At 47.4% G+C, this 16,873-nt stretch overlaps 1 protein-coding gene across 1 annotated transcript in view; it reads left to right on the top strand.

Moving 5' to 3' along the window:
• EYA2 (EYA transcriptional coactivator and phosphatase 2) overlaps positions 1–16,873 on the top strand; it is a 310,794-nt gene that overhangs the window by 277,261 nt on the left and 16,660 nt on the right. Inside the window, exons 11-12 of the mRNA XM_077167750.1 lie at positions 9,370–9,428; positions 15,452–15,612. Of these exons, the coding sequence (XP_077023865.1) occupies positions 9,370–9,428; positions 15,452–15,612 (220 nt within the window). The remainder of the gene's footprint in view (positions 1–9,369; positions 9,429–15,451; positions 15,613–16,873) is intronic.

The following is a 16,873-nucleotide window of genomic DNA, read 5'->3' as shown; positions in this document are numbered from 1 at the left end:
TTCAGAGCTTCCCAAGTTAGTGGATGAAAGAAGAAATCGTCCATTAAGTCAGGCCTGGATTAGCCAGAGAGGCCCCCAAAGCGATGTGGGTAATCAGAGACAGAAATCATTCATTCTGCCTTGGAGAGGAGTTGGGGAAGTTTTCACAGAGGAAGTGGTGTCCTCAGAACCTTGTATAGGCTTCTGATGATGGAGAGAGTGAGGGAGGCATTCAGAGCAGAGAGACAGCAAGTGCAAAGGCCCTGTGGCAGGAGCGGGCCTGGTTGTGGAGGGAATAGCAGACCAGCTGCCTCTGCAGCACAGCGAGAGGAGAGCTGGGAGATGAGGTCAGGAAGGTGATGCGCGGAGGGCGTGCTGACCCGGGGTCCCAGGGCCCCTGCGAGGAGTGCTCTTTTCTCTAAGAAAGGAAAAAAAGGGGCACTTGACCTCGGTGTAATCATGAGAAAGGCATCAGGCAGACTCCAGCTGAGCAGCATTCTGATATACACCTCCCAATGGTGGGAGCCACTGCAGGATTTTGAGCAGGAAGAGACGTGATCCAGCTTAAGGCTTAACGGGGTCACACTGGCTGCTGGGTGGAGACTGAACGGGGAGAGTTGAAGCAGGGAGAGTGAGGAGATAACTGCAAAAGTCTAGTGCAGGGATCTGCAAACATTTCCTGTAAAGAGCCAGACAGTATGTATTTCAGGCTTTATGGGCTTTTTTTTTTAATTAGAACAGTTGTAAGTTTATAGAAAAGTCACGCAGAAAGTACAGAGTCCCCATATCCCCTTCACACACACGTACACCCCCGAAGTTTTCCCTTACTAACACTTTGCGCTAATGTGGTAACTTTGCTACAATTAATGAAGCAATATTATTTTAATTATATTATGAACTATAGTCTATAGTTTATTTTAGGAGTCACCTTTATGTTGTATAGTTGTATGGGTTTTTTTTAATTTATTTATTCTGGTAACTTTATATACAACCTAAGTTTCCCATTTTAACCACTTTCAAGTATGCAATTCAGTGGCGTTAGTGACATTTGGGATGGTGTGCTGCTGTTACCGCCCTCCAGTGCCAGAACTTTCCCACCATCCAAATAGTAACTGCACATTGCAAGCCTTAACTCCCTATCCTCTGTCCCCACCCTGTCCCCTGGTAACCTGTCTCCTGTATTCTGGCTTTGTGGGATGCACGTTCTGTAATGTTTTCAGTGATGTGCTTGTTTTACAAAAGCAATACGGTTACGCATTCTTCTCCTGAAAAGACGTGAAAGCTGGTCTCATTAACCACCAGTTTAATAAGGCTAAGTACTCCTTTGATTACCAGCTGAATCCCAGTACCCTCCCGATGGAACTGCTGGTTCCATTTGGACACACCAGCCTCCAGATGTTTGCGGTTTTATTTGTTTACGTCCATGTACATGAGTATGTGTCTGTTTTAGTTGCCTTGACTGCACAAGCAAATACCATGCAGTGGTTTGGCTTCAACAATAGGAACTTACTGGCTCATGGTTTTGAGGCCAGGAGAGAGTCCAAGCCAAGGCATCATGGAGATGATGCTTTGCTCCCAAAGATGGCATCCCGGGGCTGCCCTGCGTCACGTGGCAGTGTGCGTGGTGGTTTCTCACACCCTCTCCCTTCTCCAGGTTCCATCGACCTTCAGCTTCTTGCTTCCCATGGTTCTCTCTCTTCTCTCTCTCTCTCTCTGAATTTCTTTCTGTTTATAAAGGACTCTGGTAACAGGATTCAGACCCCTCCCTGACAGGTGGCTCACACCTTAACTGAAGCAACCCCATCGAAATGTCCCACTTACAGTGGGTTCACACCTACAGGAACGGATTGAGTATAAAAACATGTTTTTCTGGGATACTTACAGCTTCAAATCACTGCAGCGTCCGTATAACACAGCCCATGCTTTCAGGGGGTTTTATAACTGTATACATGAGGTCATACCAGCTGTGTCATCTTCTAGCCTGCCTTTTCCACACTATAGCTTGGAGACATTCCCACGTACTAACACATAAATCTACCTCATCCTTTTGAATTTCTAGGTGGGTTCCTCTGAATGGATATACCACATTCTGTTTCACCGTGACCCAATCGAGGGACCTTCAGGTGTTTTCCAGACCCGCCTGGACAATGAACATCCTTGCACGAGGCTCCTTGGGGATGCTGACATTTCCTGGGGTCAGGGAGTATACATTTCGTGAGGCAGTGAACGCACAGGAGCCTGTGCCTCAACTCCACGGGGCCAAACACCATGTCGGGGCCATCACACCCTTTCCCTGTCCTTGCCTGCTGGCCCAGCTCAGACCCCAGGGTACTCAGGCTTTGGCCCCGGAGAGGCCAGAAGCGTCCCGGGCTGTGAGAGGCTGGGGTTTGTGCAGACATGTCGCCCCTGCATCTGGGAGGCCTCGAAGGGGGCAGCAGGGCACAGTCCCCAGGCCCTGTCCTCCCGTCCTCTGCCCTGTCCGGCTCCCTCAGTTGCCAGCTGAGCCTGTAACCCGATGCAGGTCAGCTGGAGGAGAATGAGGTAGTGTCTAGCTGAGCGTCACGGTATTTTATTAAGTCCGAAATGTGATCGCTACTGTTGTCACACTTTAGTACCCCCAAAAATCCCCTTGCAAATGAGAAAAACAGAGCCTCCCCGAATACCTTTCTGCTGACATCAGAGGGAGCCCGTGGATCCCTGCCCGAGGACCTGAGCCGCGTGGCCCCCAGAGCTTCGAGCTGGAGGAAAGAACTGGGGGCAGGGGGAAGGTGTTTTCCAGTTTCAGGCAGAAGCTGAAATGGCTCCCAGAGCTATGTACTGGGAGAAATCTGCTATTCATTTTGTTTTCTCTGCCTGTATCTGTGAAGTCAACATTGGTTTTAAATACCATTTCCATTAGCATATCAGGACTGCTGGGCGTAGGATGTTGCCATCTCTGTAAGATATGTCTCCAGGCCAGTTTGCAAATTCTGTCAACAGAGAAGAAATGTTGTCAGCCAACTCCCCTTACCCTCGGGCAGCGCTGCCCAGGAGAACTTGCTGCAGTGATGGGAAATACTCTACAGCAGTGCTGTCCACCAACGACGTGTGGCTTCTGAGCACTCGAAATAGGACTAAGGAACTGAGTTTTTCATTAATTAACTTAAACATAAATATAAGTCACCACATGTGGCCAGTGCTGCTGTATTGGGCAGTGCCACTATGAATTGTTTAAATTTGGGGTGCACCATAGCACTCAACTACTTTAGGAATGGGAGATAAGGATAGATTATTCTTAGGATCATTAGCATTTTAGGATCCTGGGTATGTGGAGAAAGGAAATATGAAATAATGAGCAGTAAAAGTTTAATTGTAAAGAGTGGGCCACGGTGGCTCAGCAGGCAGAGTTCTCACCTGCCGTGCCAGAGACCCAGGTTCGATTCCCAGTGCTAAGGGGGGTAAAAAATTGGATAGAACCCAATACTAGTGGTCAGTAGGTGGGTGGGAAAAGGGGTATGGGAGGTTTGAAGCTATTTTTTTTTCTTTTTCTGGAGTAATGCAAATGTTCTACAAATAATCATGGTGATGAATACACAACTATGTGATGATACTGTGAGCCACTGATTGTATGCTATGTGACTATATCTCAATAAAATTACATTTAAAAAAAGAAGATCTCAAACCACAGACATAATGTCAAAACTGGAGGATGGGGCGGGCCACGGTGGCTCAGCAGGTAAGAATGTTTGCCTGCCATGCCTGAGGACCCAGGTTCGCTTCCCGGTGCCTGCCCATATAAAAAAAAAAAAAAAAACTGGAGGATGCAGAAAAAAGATAAACTAAACCCAAAGCAAGCAGAAGGAAGAATTTAACAAAGATTAGAATGGAGATAAATGAAAAAGAGAATGAATATATATATATATATGTTTTCATTCTCTTTTTATATAAGATCTCACTATATTAAAATAATTAGAATAAGTAAATTCATGGTCAGAAGCTATAATATAGTCTACCTGGGGCCAGGGTTAAAGTAGGGATTGGGAAATCAGTGCTTAAATTGTACAGAGTTTCTGGTTGGGGTGATGGAAAAGTTTTGGTAATGGGCGGTAGTATTGGTAGCACAATACTGTGAATGTAATTAATAGCACTGAATTATATATTTGGATGTGTTAAGAGGGGGCAGTTTTAGGTTGTATATATGTTACTAGAATAAAAATTTTTGAACAAAAAAAAAAATACAAAACGGGACTGAACAGCACAAAGTGTGAGCCCTAATGTAAGTCACGTAAGTTATACCGAATGTACCACACTAATGCAAGGTATTAATAAGGTGGTATATGAGAACTCTGTGTTTTATGCATGACTTTTCTGTGAACTCCTGACTTCTCTAATAAAATTTTTTAAAATTAATTTGAAAAACAGTAGAATAAATGAAACTTAGAAAAGATAAATAAAATCAACTAACCATTAGCTAGACTGCAAAGAAAAATAGAGAAGGTGAAAACAACTACAATCAGAAACGAAAGGGGGTATTACTACTGGCCCCACAGAAATAAAGTGGAATTTAAGAGGATACTACGAAGAACGGTACACCAATAAATTAGATAACCTAGATGAAATGGACAAATTCCTAAAAACGTAGTATTTACCCTGATTCAAGAAGGAATAGATCTCAACAGACTAACAACAGGTAAAGAGATTCAATCAGTAAAAAAAAAAAAGACCTCCCAGCAACAGCAACAAAAAAAAAAAACAGAACCAGATGGCTTCGCTGGGTGAATTTTACCCAGCATTCCAAAAACTAACACCAATCCTACTCAAACTCTTCCAGGAAAAGTTGAGGAGTGTGCTGGATTAAATGGTGCTCCCCCAGTTTAGACACGTTCTGGTCTTGGTCTGCAACCCAGGAGGTGTGGAACCATCAAAATTAGGCTCTCTTCAAGATGTCACCTTGTTAAGGTGTGGCCCGGCTGAACCAGGTAGGGTTTTTATCCGGATTCCTGGAGTCCTCCCTAAGCAGAGTGAGAGACAAACAGAAAAGGAAGCCACATGGAGCAGCCAGAAGCTGGAAGCCAGTGGCACTTGGAAGAGAAAGGTGAAGACGCCGCTGTATGCATTGCCACGTGATGGAAAAGCCAAGCAACCCCAGAGGCTGCCATCCAGCCAGAAGATTCCAGTTCCAAGAGGAGGCAAGCCTTCTAGCCGCTGAACCATAGACCAGTAAATTCCTGTTGTTAAGCCAGCACGTTGTATTGCATTTTGTTTAGGAGCTGGGAGACCAGCACAAGGAGGGAACACTTCCTAACACTTTCTAAGAGACCAGCATTACCATAATACCACAAAAGATAAAGATGCTATAAGAAAAGATTACAGACCAATATCCTTTAGGAATGAAAATGCAAAGATCCTCAACAAAATAATATCAAACCAAATCCAACAGCACTGAAAGAACTGTGCACCGCGATCAAGTGGGGTTTATTCCAGGCATGCAAGGGTCGTTCAACATAAGAAAATCAATTTATGTCATACACCACATGAATAAAATAAGGGAAAAAAACCATAATAATCTCAATTGACTCAGAAGAGGCATTTGGCAAAATCTAGCACCTTTTCTTGACAAAAACGTTTAGAAAACTAGGAATAGAAAGACACTTCCTCAACACGATAGAGGGCATGTTTATGAAAAAAACACCACCAACATCATATTCAATAGTGAAGGACTGAGATCAGATCTGTTTAAGATCAGAAACAAGGTAAGGCTGTCCACTGTCACCACTGTTGGTAGCACTGTACTGGAACTTCTAACCAGAGCAATTAAGCAAGAGAAAAAAAAAAAAGCAAGAGGCATCCAGATTGGAAAGGAGGAAGACAAGCTTTCCCAATTTCAGATGACATGATCCTATATAGACAAAAATCCTGAAAAATCCACAGCAAAGCTACTAGAGCTAATAAATGAATTCAGCAAAATGACGGGATACAAGACCAACGCTTAGAAATCAGTAGTGTTTCTTTACACTAGCAATGAACAATTTGAAGAGGAAATTAAGAAAAAAAAATCCATTTACAATAGCAACTAAAGTAATTTAATATCTAGGGATAAATTTAACCAAGGATGTACAGGACTTGTAAATGGAAAACTACACAACATTGCTTAAAGAAATCAGAGAAGACCTAAATCAGTGGAAAGACATCCCATGTGCATGGACTGGAAGACTAAATATCATTACAATCGTTTTACCCAAAGCAATTGACAGATTCAACACAACCCCAATGAAATATCCAGTAGCCTTTTTCACAGAAGTGGAAAAGCAATCATCGAATGTATATAGAAGTATAAGGGACCCTAAGGGAAACTACAGATTATGCTTATAGTGTAAGTGTAATAATATTGTTTCATCAGTTGTAACAAAGGTACCACACTTAGGCAAGGTGTCAAACAATATGGCGTACTGTTTATGAGGGAACTGTTTGTGAGGGAACTGTACAAGGGAACTGTGAGTTTGTGTATGTGTGATTTCTCTGTAAACCTACGTCATCTCTATTTAAAAAGCTAAATTAATTATTTTTTAAATAATGAGGGAAGGATTTCCTGTGACTCCCCAACAAAGAACCTGTTCTCAGAGATACACAGGCAAGCCTGTTCCTTGTGTTAAAGAGATCTGCCTGTAATGTTGAAAATACCATTTTTTCCAGCTTCTGTCCTCCCATCAAGGGGTTCAGAGATTTTACAACCAATTTGTTTCTCAGAAGTCGTACTCGAAAAATAAAATAAATAAAAGGCAAGCTCTGCATTCCACGGGCTTCTCCTCCCCCTAGCAGTCTTTGCAAAGAAGTATCGGCCCTTTCTCTGCCCTGTAGAAATTACCTGGCAACCGAATTGTGGGCATTTGTAAGTCTTAACACACTAATAAAACCCAACATTTCTGGAGTGCCTACCTTGTGCCAGGCATTTTACCAGACAATTGAAATGCGGCATCTCGTTTCACTCACCTCGGCCCGTGAGGTAGGTTCAGCTGTTATCTCCATTTACCACTCGGACCACTGACCTCCAGGTGGTTAGGGACATGCCCAGGGTCACACGGTGGTGAGATTCCGGGCCCTGAGCTCTCATCCAGCTCTCCAGGGGCTGGCACACTCCTCCCCACCTTTGCCTTATCAGCACATGGCCCGTGGAGATGGAGGTGGAGGTGGATTGTGGATAGGTTCCCTTAGGGGGAAGTGCCTGAAACTGTTGAACTCTGTCCCATGACCCCTGGTTGCAAGTGATAGGAATCCAGCCCAGCTAACTTAAACCCAAAAACAGTCCTACTGCTGCTGTAGCAGAGTACCCCCACACTTGGTGGCTGACAGTGCAATTTATTATCTTACAGCTCTGTGGGTCTGAAGTCCAAAATCAGTTTCTCTGGGCTGAAGTCAAGGTGTTGGAATGGCTGCGTTCCTTTCAGAGGCTCTGAGGGGGATCCCCTCTTTGTCTTTTTCAACTTCTCGTGGCCTGTGGCCCCTTCCTCCAACCTCTGTTTCCATCATCTCATCACTCCTCTCTGTGGTTAAACCTCCTCTGCCTTCCTTTTACAGGGTATTTGGGGTTACATTTAGGGCCCACCCAGATAACTATGCCCAAGAGTCACCCCCAGAGAACCTCTTTTGTTGCTCAGATGTGGCCCAACTCAGCCAGGACAGGGGGGACATGTCCCTCCCCCCAGGTGGGACATGACTCCCAGGGGTGTAAATCTCCCTGGCAACGTGGGACCTGACTCCCAGGGATGAGCTGGGACCTGGCATCATGGGGATGTGAAAGCCTTCCTGACCAAAAGGGGGAAGAGAGAAATGAGACAAAATAAAGTCACAGTGGCTGAGAGATTTCAAACAGAGTCGGGAGGTTTATCCTGGAGGTTATTCTTACGCATATATAGATATCCCATTTTAGTTTATGGTGTATTGGAGTGGCTGGAGGGAAGTTCCTGAAACTGTTGCGCTGTGCTCCAGTAGCCTTGTTTCTTGAAGATGACTGTATAATGATACAGCTTTTACAGTGTGACCAAGTGATTGTGAAAACCTTGTGCCTGATGCTCCTTTTATCCAGAGTATGGACAGATGAGTGAAAAAAGTAATAAGGATAAAAAAATAAATAGTAGAAGATAAAGGGTAAAAATTGGGTACATTGCAATATTGTGGGTCCAGGAAAGGGAGGAGTAAGGGTTAGGGCTATGGGATGTACGAGTTCTGTTTTTTTTTTCCTTGTATTTCTTTTTCTGGAGTGATGCAAATGTTCTAAAAATGATCACGGTAAAGAACACAGAACTATGTGATGCTATCCTGAGCCATTATTGTATGATATGGTTGGGCTGTAGTGTGTGGATATTTCTCATCAAAAATATATATTTTTTAAATCCTTGACTTCATCCCATCTGCACAGCCCCTTTCACCGTATCAGGTAACATAGTCACAGGGACTGGGCTCAGGGCCGGGTGTCTTTGGGGGGCGTTATCCAGCTCCTGCAGTCAGGACTGGCTTCAGTTCAGGATGGACCCAGGGGCTCCAATGATGCGATCGGGGTCTCATCTCTCTCCAGCCCTTAGCCCTGCGTCCCCGCAGCTGCCCCATCGTCATCCCCTCATTTACATCCTCAGTGAGAGGAGAGCACCTCTTCCCCGAAAGTTCCTCCCAGACTCCCAGGCCTGCTTCCCCTTGGCCTGGCTTAGCCCATGTGTTCATCCCTGAAGTGAAGCCAGCACGATGGCTACAGGGATGCTGGGTCCCTCCGATTGGTCAAGCCCGGGTCAGTTGTCACCCTTCATCCTCCTCGCCCCCCTGGGGAGGGGGTTAAAACTGAGAGGCCTGTGGGTGGTGAGCACGTGTCATCAGAATCCACTGGCTGGCAATGCCAGGCCATAGTAAGTGCTCAGTAAGTGATGACCTGTCCCATAGATTGCGGGGACACAGGGGGACTCGGGAAGGGTGGATCTCCAGAAGCTACAAGGTTCCCGAAGCAAATGAAGGTGGGAAGGGCAGTCTAAGCCCAGGAAACACCACGTGCAAGGCTAAAAAAGCTTCCACCTTATGACCAGGGTGGTACCCATCGGGACGTGGTTTGCACCCCTCTTCCTGGGGTACTATTAATAGCAGCCCAGTCCACTTGCAAAAGGAGCTTGGATTGGAAGATACAGCATGTGGGTACCCTCCTGAGTGCCAACCTGCTCAATGAGAAGGAAGCCAGAGGCAAAAGAGGGGATGAGACTTGGCACAGGGTCATCCACCCTTCCGTGGCAGAGTCAGGACTCGCACCCAGGACTTGTGGCTCCTGCCCAGTTCTCATTCCACCCCCCAGCTTAGGAAACCAGCTCTCAGAGGCTACATCAGACTAACAAGCCATGTCTCTCTCTTCTTCTGTCCTTTCCCACATCTTCCCAGGACTGTGACCAGATCCACGTCGACGACGTCTCATCCGATGACAACGGCCAGGACTTAAGGTAGGGATTTCGAGGGTCACAGTGCCCCTCTTGGTTCCCTATCAAGCTCACCTTCCCCTAAGAGGTGGCAGAGAAGGGGTGGCCTGGTAATCAGGAGGAGAGGCGTGGTTTTATCTGGAAACATCACTCCTCCCCTACGTTCCTGCCTTCAGCCGGAACTGGGACTTAACGTTTCTCTGAACTCAAAAATCACAACCCCAGACCCAACCCTGCAGCCTCTTCAGCATCACCTCAGATTTGTTGAGGCTGATATTTCCGCACATTCTCCATGACTCCGCTTAGGTTGGTCTCTCTGTTTTCTTTCGCTGCTTAAAAAATAATACGTACATAGTGCAAAAAACTCAACCCCCACCCTGACTCACAACTCAAGAGTTTGGTGTTCATTCCTCAAAAGTTTAGTGCATTTAACATACATACTAAATTTAATATAAGAATTGATCAGTCAATTCTCAAAAAATATTTCTTGAATGAACAAGTAAGCAAGCCATCTGGTTTTTAGGGAGAAACACTCTTAAGACACGGATTCCAAAAATCAGGTACCCTACGGCTCAAAATGAGACAGCTTTCAGAGGGACGTGACTGGATTGTTCCAGACCTGCCCCCAGGGAGTCTTTACAAAAACAGAACCACAGTTAATCTGCACTTACCCAAAATTGTCACAATTCAACACCTCTAGGCCCATCAAAAATATTATTAGACCAAATAATGTTTTGCGTATGGGACCAGTCACCATAACTTCACCAAGCATTTGCTTTCAAGATGCGTCTCCCAGCTTACGCCACAAAAAAAAATCAAAATTTCTGTTACAAAGCCCTGCAAGTCTTTTCAAAACTCCAGCACAATTACAAGTGATGGGCAGGCCAGGCTCCTGCTTCATTTTAATTAGCTGTTCAGAAAATCCCTTTCTACAATCAGAACTGGCAACGGGCAAGGCTCCAGCGCCAGCCAAGACTTCACAATTTATGGAGTAAATAAACCCCAGATCAGGGTTAATTGTGTCCTTTCCATGAAGTCATGGTCAGAAACCAGTGTTCCGCTTTTGTAAAATTTCCCTAGTAGCTGGCTCAGAACTTCAGAGCAATATTCCTTTGTTTCATGCTGAGCTGTTTGCCATCTAACTTTTAAAAATGCACAACCCAAGGGTGTTTCCCTATGGACACCCAACTCCTCACTTCGTCATTTAAGAAATATGTACCAAGTACCTACTCCGTGCTGGGCACCAAGCATTAAATGCCCTGTGTTGCTTTTGTCACTTAGCAATAAGAGCCAGCCTTGATTGAGCCCTTCTATTTTGCCAAGCCCTGTTAGAACTCTTCATGTGGCTGACTCATTGCATCTTCAGGGTAAGACCAGGAGATCCTGCTATTACAATGTAAAATCATCCCCATCTTACTGTTGGAGGGTACGAGGCACAGAGAGATGAAGTCGCCTGCCCGGTTCGCATGGCTGGTCGGGGTGGGGGGCACGTCTCCCAGCTCCGGGCTCTTCTCTTCCAGCCTGGCTGCCCTTTCCTCCAGCTCCTAACAGAGCTGGCATCTCCCCCAGGCTGTCCTCTGGGTTCAAGGGCAACGTTCACTTTTCCAGGAATAAATTATCTAGCAAGTTGGAACGTTTCCACTGGCGAGGATAACTGCATGGCTGCTAGAAATGGGGTGGGGGGGTTCAGGGGATGAGGTAAAGTCACGCCTCTCCTCGTCAGGTGACGAGTGTGTGCTGTGCTGGAGAAGTGCCCAGCACAGAATGGTCCTTGGTAAATGGTGGCCTGCTTGCTTTTAGACTTCACATCTCTTTAGTCCCTTTCACCACCTCCCAAGGGGGAGCCGAGGAGGAAGCAGCAGTGGCACTGGCCTGGGCACTAAACCCAGTGCCATCGCAGGTGGGGAGGGCTTGCTTCTGTCCGACCAGTGAGAAGGGACATATTGTCCTCTCCATGACCTTTTTTTTATTATTTGAACTGCTCCGTAAAGAGCACAGAAGAAAACGATGATTCCCTGTATTCGCACCATGTCAAACTAGCCACTTTCTCACGCTCTGACGGATTTGCTTCCAATTTTATACACACTCACGGCCTCCCGAGTGCCTGTGAAAGGTGACACAGGTGAAGGGTGCTGTCCTTCCCACCCGCTTACACGCCCCCCCCCCCTCCATGGCTGGAGAAGCGCCTGGAAGATGAAAAACCAGGAAGTCTCTCTGGTTCCATCCAAGGATAGCTTGATGCTTTGAGGGTATCCTGAGCAGCATCCTGTGACTCGAGTCAGCTCAGGGACCTCGGAAGAACGTCACACAATGTTGATGAGATGATGTAGCCGCTCAGAGATTTTTCCTAGAACCTTGTGGGGTTTTTTTTTTTTATGTTTTTTTTATTGTGAAATATAGCATATATACCAAAAAAGTACATTTGAAATAATTTTCAAAGTACATTTTAATAAGTAATTACAGACCAGATTTCAAAGTTTGATATGGGTTACCATTCCACATTTTCAAGTTTTTCCTTCTAGCTGCTCCAACACACTGGAGGCTAAAAGAAATATCATCCTAATGATTCAGCAGTTACACTCGCTTCTGAAATCCTACCTTCTTGGTTATGACGCCTCCTTCTCCTTTGCTCCTTCTCCCAGTCTATAGGAGTTTTGGGCTATGTGCATTCTAACTTTTTCACGTTGAAAAGGGATGTCAACAATACAACCAGAACCTTGTGTTTGCAACCCATTTGGCATTCTCCTAACACCAAGACTATGTCTGACTTAATTTGGGGAGCCTCTTCCTCCAGCCTCACCCACTCGCTGACCCTCCTTGGCTGGGTAAAGCAAACCTCACAGCCACCTACTGACACCCCTTGGAGAAGCACGAGGTCAGAAGTGGCTCAGACCACTTCTGGACCTCAAGACCACCATATGTTAAAAAACGAACCCGTGGCAAAGGGAATTCGGAAAAAACTAATGGTTTCAAAATTCTACATTTAATAAATTAGCACATACAGCATCTCCTACAGTGCTCACACACAAATAGCATCTGAAGTTTTGTTTGTTTGTTTGGCATGGGCAGGCACCAGAATTCGAACCCAGGTTTCTGGCATGGCAGGTGAGAATTCTGCCTGCTGAGCCACTATGGCCCACCCTGAAGTACTTTTAACTGATGTGAAACATCAGAGTATTTGCAAAAAATAATGTCACTACACTTCTTGAAAAAAACTACTTTTAACAATTGAGGTTGAATGGAAGCTCTATGTCACTTGTAATATGTAGATTTTTTTGTTTAAAATGCTCCACCACAGCTGGCAGTGACCTGAAATGCAATTGCACTAGAAAAAAATAATTATAGGATATGTATACATGTATGCATATGTGTACACACTGTCCACTGTCGGTTCTAGTTTGCTAGCTGCTGCAATGCAATATACCAGAAACAAAATGGCTTTTAAAAAGGGGAATTTAATAAGTTGCTAGTTTATAGTTCTAAGGCTGAGAAAATGTCCCAATTAAAACAAGTCCATAGAAACGTCCAATCTAAGGTATCCAGGAAAAGACACCTTGGTTCAAGAAGGCCGATGACTTTGAATGTTTCTCTCCCAGTTGGAAGGGCGCATGGCGAACATGGCAGCATCTGCTGGCTTCCTCGTGGCTCTACAAAAAGGGACTCTCTCCAACATGTTTCCTCTTTTAAAGGATTAATGGGTGGAGTCACAACTCCATGGAAGCTATCTGATCAAAAGTTACCACTCGCCATTGGGTGGGTCACATCTCCATGGATAATAAAAATGCTCCCACCCAGCAATATTGGATGAGGATTAAAGGACATGGCCTTTTTGGGGCCCACCACAGATTCAAACCAGCACACCATCATTTATATTTGGTGTTCTAGTTTGCTAGCTGCCGGAATGCAACACACCAGAGACGGATTGGCTTTTAATAAAAGGGGATTTATTTTGTTGGTTCTTCAGAGGAAAGGCAGCTAACTTTCCACTGAGGTTCTTTCTTACGTGGAAGGCACAGGATGGTCTCTGCTGGTGTTCTCTCCAGGCCCCTGGGTTCCAACAACTTTCCCCGGGGTGATTTCTTTCTCCATCTCCAAGGGCCCGGGCTGAGCTGCAAGTGCTGAGATGAGGAATGCCAAGCTGCTAGACTGTGCTACATTGCATTCTCTCATTTAAGCACAAGCCAATTAAGTTAAACGTCACTCATTGCAGCAGACACGCCTCCTAGCCGACTGCGGATGTAATTAGCAACAGATGAGATTCACCTACCATTGGCTCATGTCCACAGCAACAGAACTAGGTGCTTTCACCTGGCCAAGTTGACAACTGAATCTAACTACCACACTTGGATAGATGTTACGTGTTCACATATGCACATACACACAAAAATATGTAGGGATATATGTGTACATATGTGTAAGTGTGTGTGCATATAAGCATACCTGCATCTATACAGTATGTACAGGTATACACATGGGTATATGCACTGTATACACATACACTTACATATGTATAAGCATATAAATAATATGCATATAGAATTACACAGGTGTATATGGATGTGTATGCATGCTCACACATGTAACATAGTCGTGTGTGTAAACCTCCCCCCACCAGTCTCTGAACACCAGGCTCTTGGTCCTGTAATAGCCAACAATTTAACGTGTCTGAAGAAGGACTGCAGCCACCTCTCGGTGTCCCTGGGACTATCCCACGACCTAGACTAGAGGGAAGCCAGCACCTCCTGCCAGGCCCTCGGGGGTCCGGCCAGCCCTGGGTGCCCCCACGAAGCCCTGAGGTGGAGTGTGCTGTGAGCTTGAGGTTCCTGTGGGTCCGAGGGGGTAGGTGCCACCCATGGCAGGGCAGCGTCCCTGGGAGAGCTTCCCACACAGGCAGCGAGACCCGCCCTCCCCGGGAGCAGTGGGTGACAGGCAGGTGGCAAGTGACCCGCAGATGCCAAACAGCCCACCGTGCACACATGCACACACGAGACCCGGTTTCCGCAGGTTACTTCACTCCTACTGCATCGCTTCTCTTCATTTTTTTTTTTCACTGTTAAATTATAGGAAATTTAAAAACAACAAAATAGTATAAAGAGCTCACTCCCTGAGACAGCCAGGGCACCGTGCTGATATTTCCTTCCAGTCTTCTTCTCTGAAGAGGCTTTCACTTTTGTCTTAGGGCTTTCGGTGGACCCTGCAGAACTCTCTTCCTGGATTTTCCTTGCGGTGTTACCTCACTGGTGTTTCTCCCCTGACTCTAAAAACCTACAGGAGCAGGGGGTGCGAAGGCAGTTCAGTGGCAGAATTCTCACCGGCCATGCAGGAGACCTGGGTTCGATTCCTGGCCCATGCACTTCCCAAACAAACAAACAAAAAATTCAACAAATGGTGCTGCAATAAGGGGATACTCACATGGAAAAACAATAAAATGTGACCCCTGCCGAACAGCATACAAAATAAAAAAACCCTATGGGAGCACAGCTTCTTGGTGAAGGGAAGGGAAATACTGTTCCCCAGAAAGCTGGGGGTTCCCCTTTCCCCAGCAAATATAAAGAGGGCACCTTTGTGGCAGGACAAGTTGCTGCTCTCAGAATGGAGGAAAGAGAGTGCAGTCGGGCCCTAGAAGGGACCTGGACCAGGGCAGATCTGGGGACCCTCCTCTGTCAGGTTGGGCCAGCTCCAGCCTTGCTTTGGAACTCCCTCCCGGCTTCAAACGCTGGCGGGAGAGGGGCTCGGCCTGCCCCGGCCTCTGCATGCAGGGCCCAGCGAAGGGTCCCCAGAAGAAAAGAGACGCCCCTTAATGCCAAAAGGAAGGGCGGGGCGTGCTGATTAGGCAGGAGCAAAGCCGCCACGTTCTTGGGGAAGCGAATGAAAGCAGTGGTCCTGGTTCCCCCAAATGTGCACACGCACGCACAGCCCGCTGTGCACGTGGGGGGGGGGGGGAGGATGCACGGACGGGCCCCCCCCGGGAGCTGGGGCTGCCGCGCGCGCCCCCAGCCCCGCACCAACCCCGGCTCTCCGCGCCCCTCTGTCCGCCCCGCCCGCAGCACTTACAACTTCTCGGCCGACGGCTTCCACAGCTCGGCGCCGGGGCCCGCCCTGTGCCTGGGCGCCGGCGTGCACGGCGGCGTGGACTGGATGAGGAAGCTGGCCTTCCGCTACCGGCGGGTGAAGGAGATGTACAACGCCTACCGCGACAACGTGGGCGGTGAGCGGGGCGCGGGGGCCGAGAGGAAGCCGGCACCCCGGGGATCCCGGGAGGGGGGCTCGGTCCCTGGCAGCCCAGGCCCCCCCGTGGGGTCCCAGCGTCACCTGGGGACCTGTCGGAAAGACAGAGCCCCTGGCCCCAGCCCAGCACCACCGCCTCCAAGCCTCGGGGGGCCCAGCAGCCTCCCTGGGCACCTGTCAATATGCAGACCCTAGCCCTCTCCCCCCCCCAACCCCGGGCACCTGGGTCCGGGCAGCACCCTTCACGAGGTCCCCAGGTGACGAGTGTCAGCACTCACGTTGCAGGCGCGCAGGAGGGCGCTGATTTTTAACCTTGGCTCCTGTGGGAACCACCTGGGGAGTTCCGGCCCTGCCTCCGGCTCCCACTCCCTGGCCTGGGCAGCAGGCTCCTTCACATCCCCTGGGTGGCTGGCGTGTGCAGCCAGGGTGAGACCCGCCTGCTTCTGCACCAGGGGCGCGTTTGTTGACCGCACTGAACAGGAAGTCTGGATAGGGCTGTGGGCAGGGATGGCTCGCCAGTGGCCAGGCCTGGGTCACTGTTTCTGAAATTCTCTAGGCCAGTGGGATCTCAACGGGAGGTGATACTGTTCCCTCCAGGGCAATGTCGGGGGGTGTTTGTTTTGTTGTCACAGTATCCAGAACCAGCTCCCAGTCCACAAAGGGAAAGAGCTCAATAGGCAGCTAATAGTATCTGCCCCATATGTTTACCTTTGAACCCCAAAAGCTTCTAGAACTCTCCTGCTGTCCCAACAAAGAATAGAGCCGCAGGAAGAATCCAGGAAACTGGACAGAACCAGGTTCCTGCCCCAGCTCTGCCACTTTCTAGCTTTGTGACCAGAGGCAAGATACATAATCAATCTCAGTTTCTAGGTCTGTGAAATGGGGATAAAAGTAATTCCCTGGGTTATAGGGAGGTTTATTGTTAATACTTACAAAGGCATGAGATGGGGCCTGGCATATAGTAGGTGCTCAATAAATAGAAGTTATCATTGGCTCCTTTTTGGTTTACCTGGGAATCTTCTGAGTTCCCCTGTTTCTCTACTCTCCGAGGCTAAACCACCAGCTTCTTCAGGACAGATTTTCTGTCCTGTCTGTCTCTGGGTCCCAACTCGTTGGCCCAGTTGTTGATTTCAATGCTGGCATAGCTCACACTCACTGAGGGCTTACTCTGTGCCAGCCTGGGTCTTAGGGCTTTTCATGGCATCACTTACTCTTCCCAGTACCGCTAGAAAGTAAGAGCT

The sequence above is a fragment of the Tamandua tetradactyla genome, chromosome 1 (assembly GCF_023851605.1).
Source record: "Tamandua tetradactyla isolate mTamTet1 chromosome 1, mTamTet1.pri, whole genome shotgun sequence".
Lineage (NCBI taxonomy): Eukaryota > Metazoa > Chordata > Mammalia > Pilosa > Myrmecophagidae > Tamandua > Tamandua tetradactyla.
Note: the sequence above shows the minus strand (reverse complement) of the source record. Positions and strands in the feature narration are given on the sequence as shown.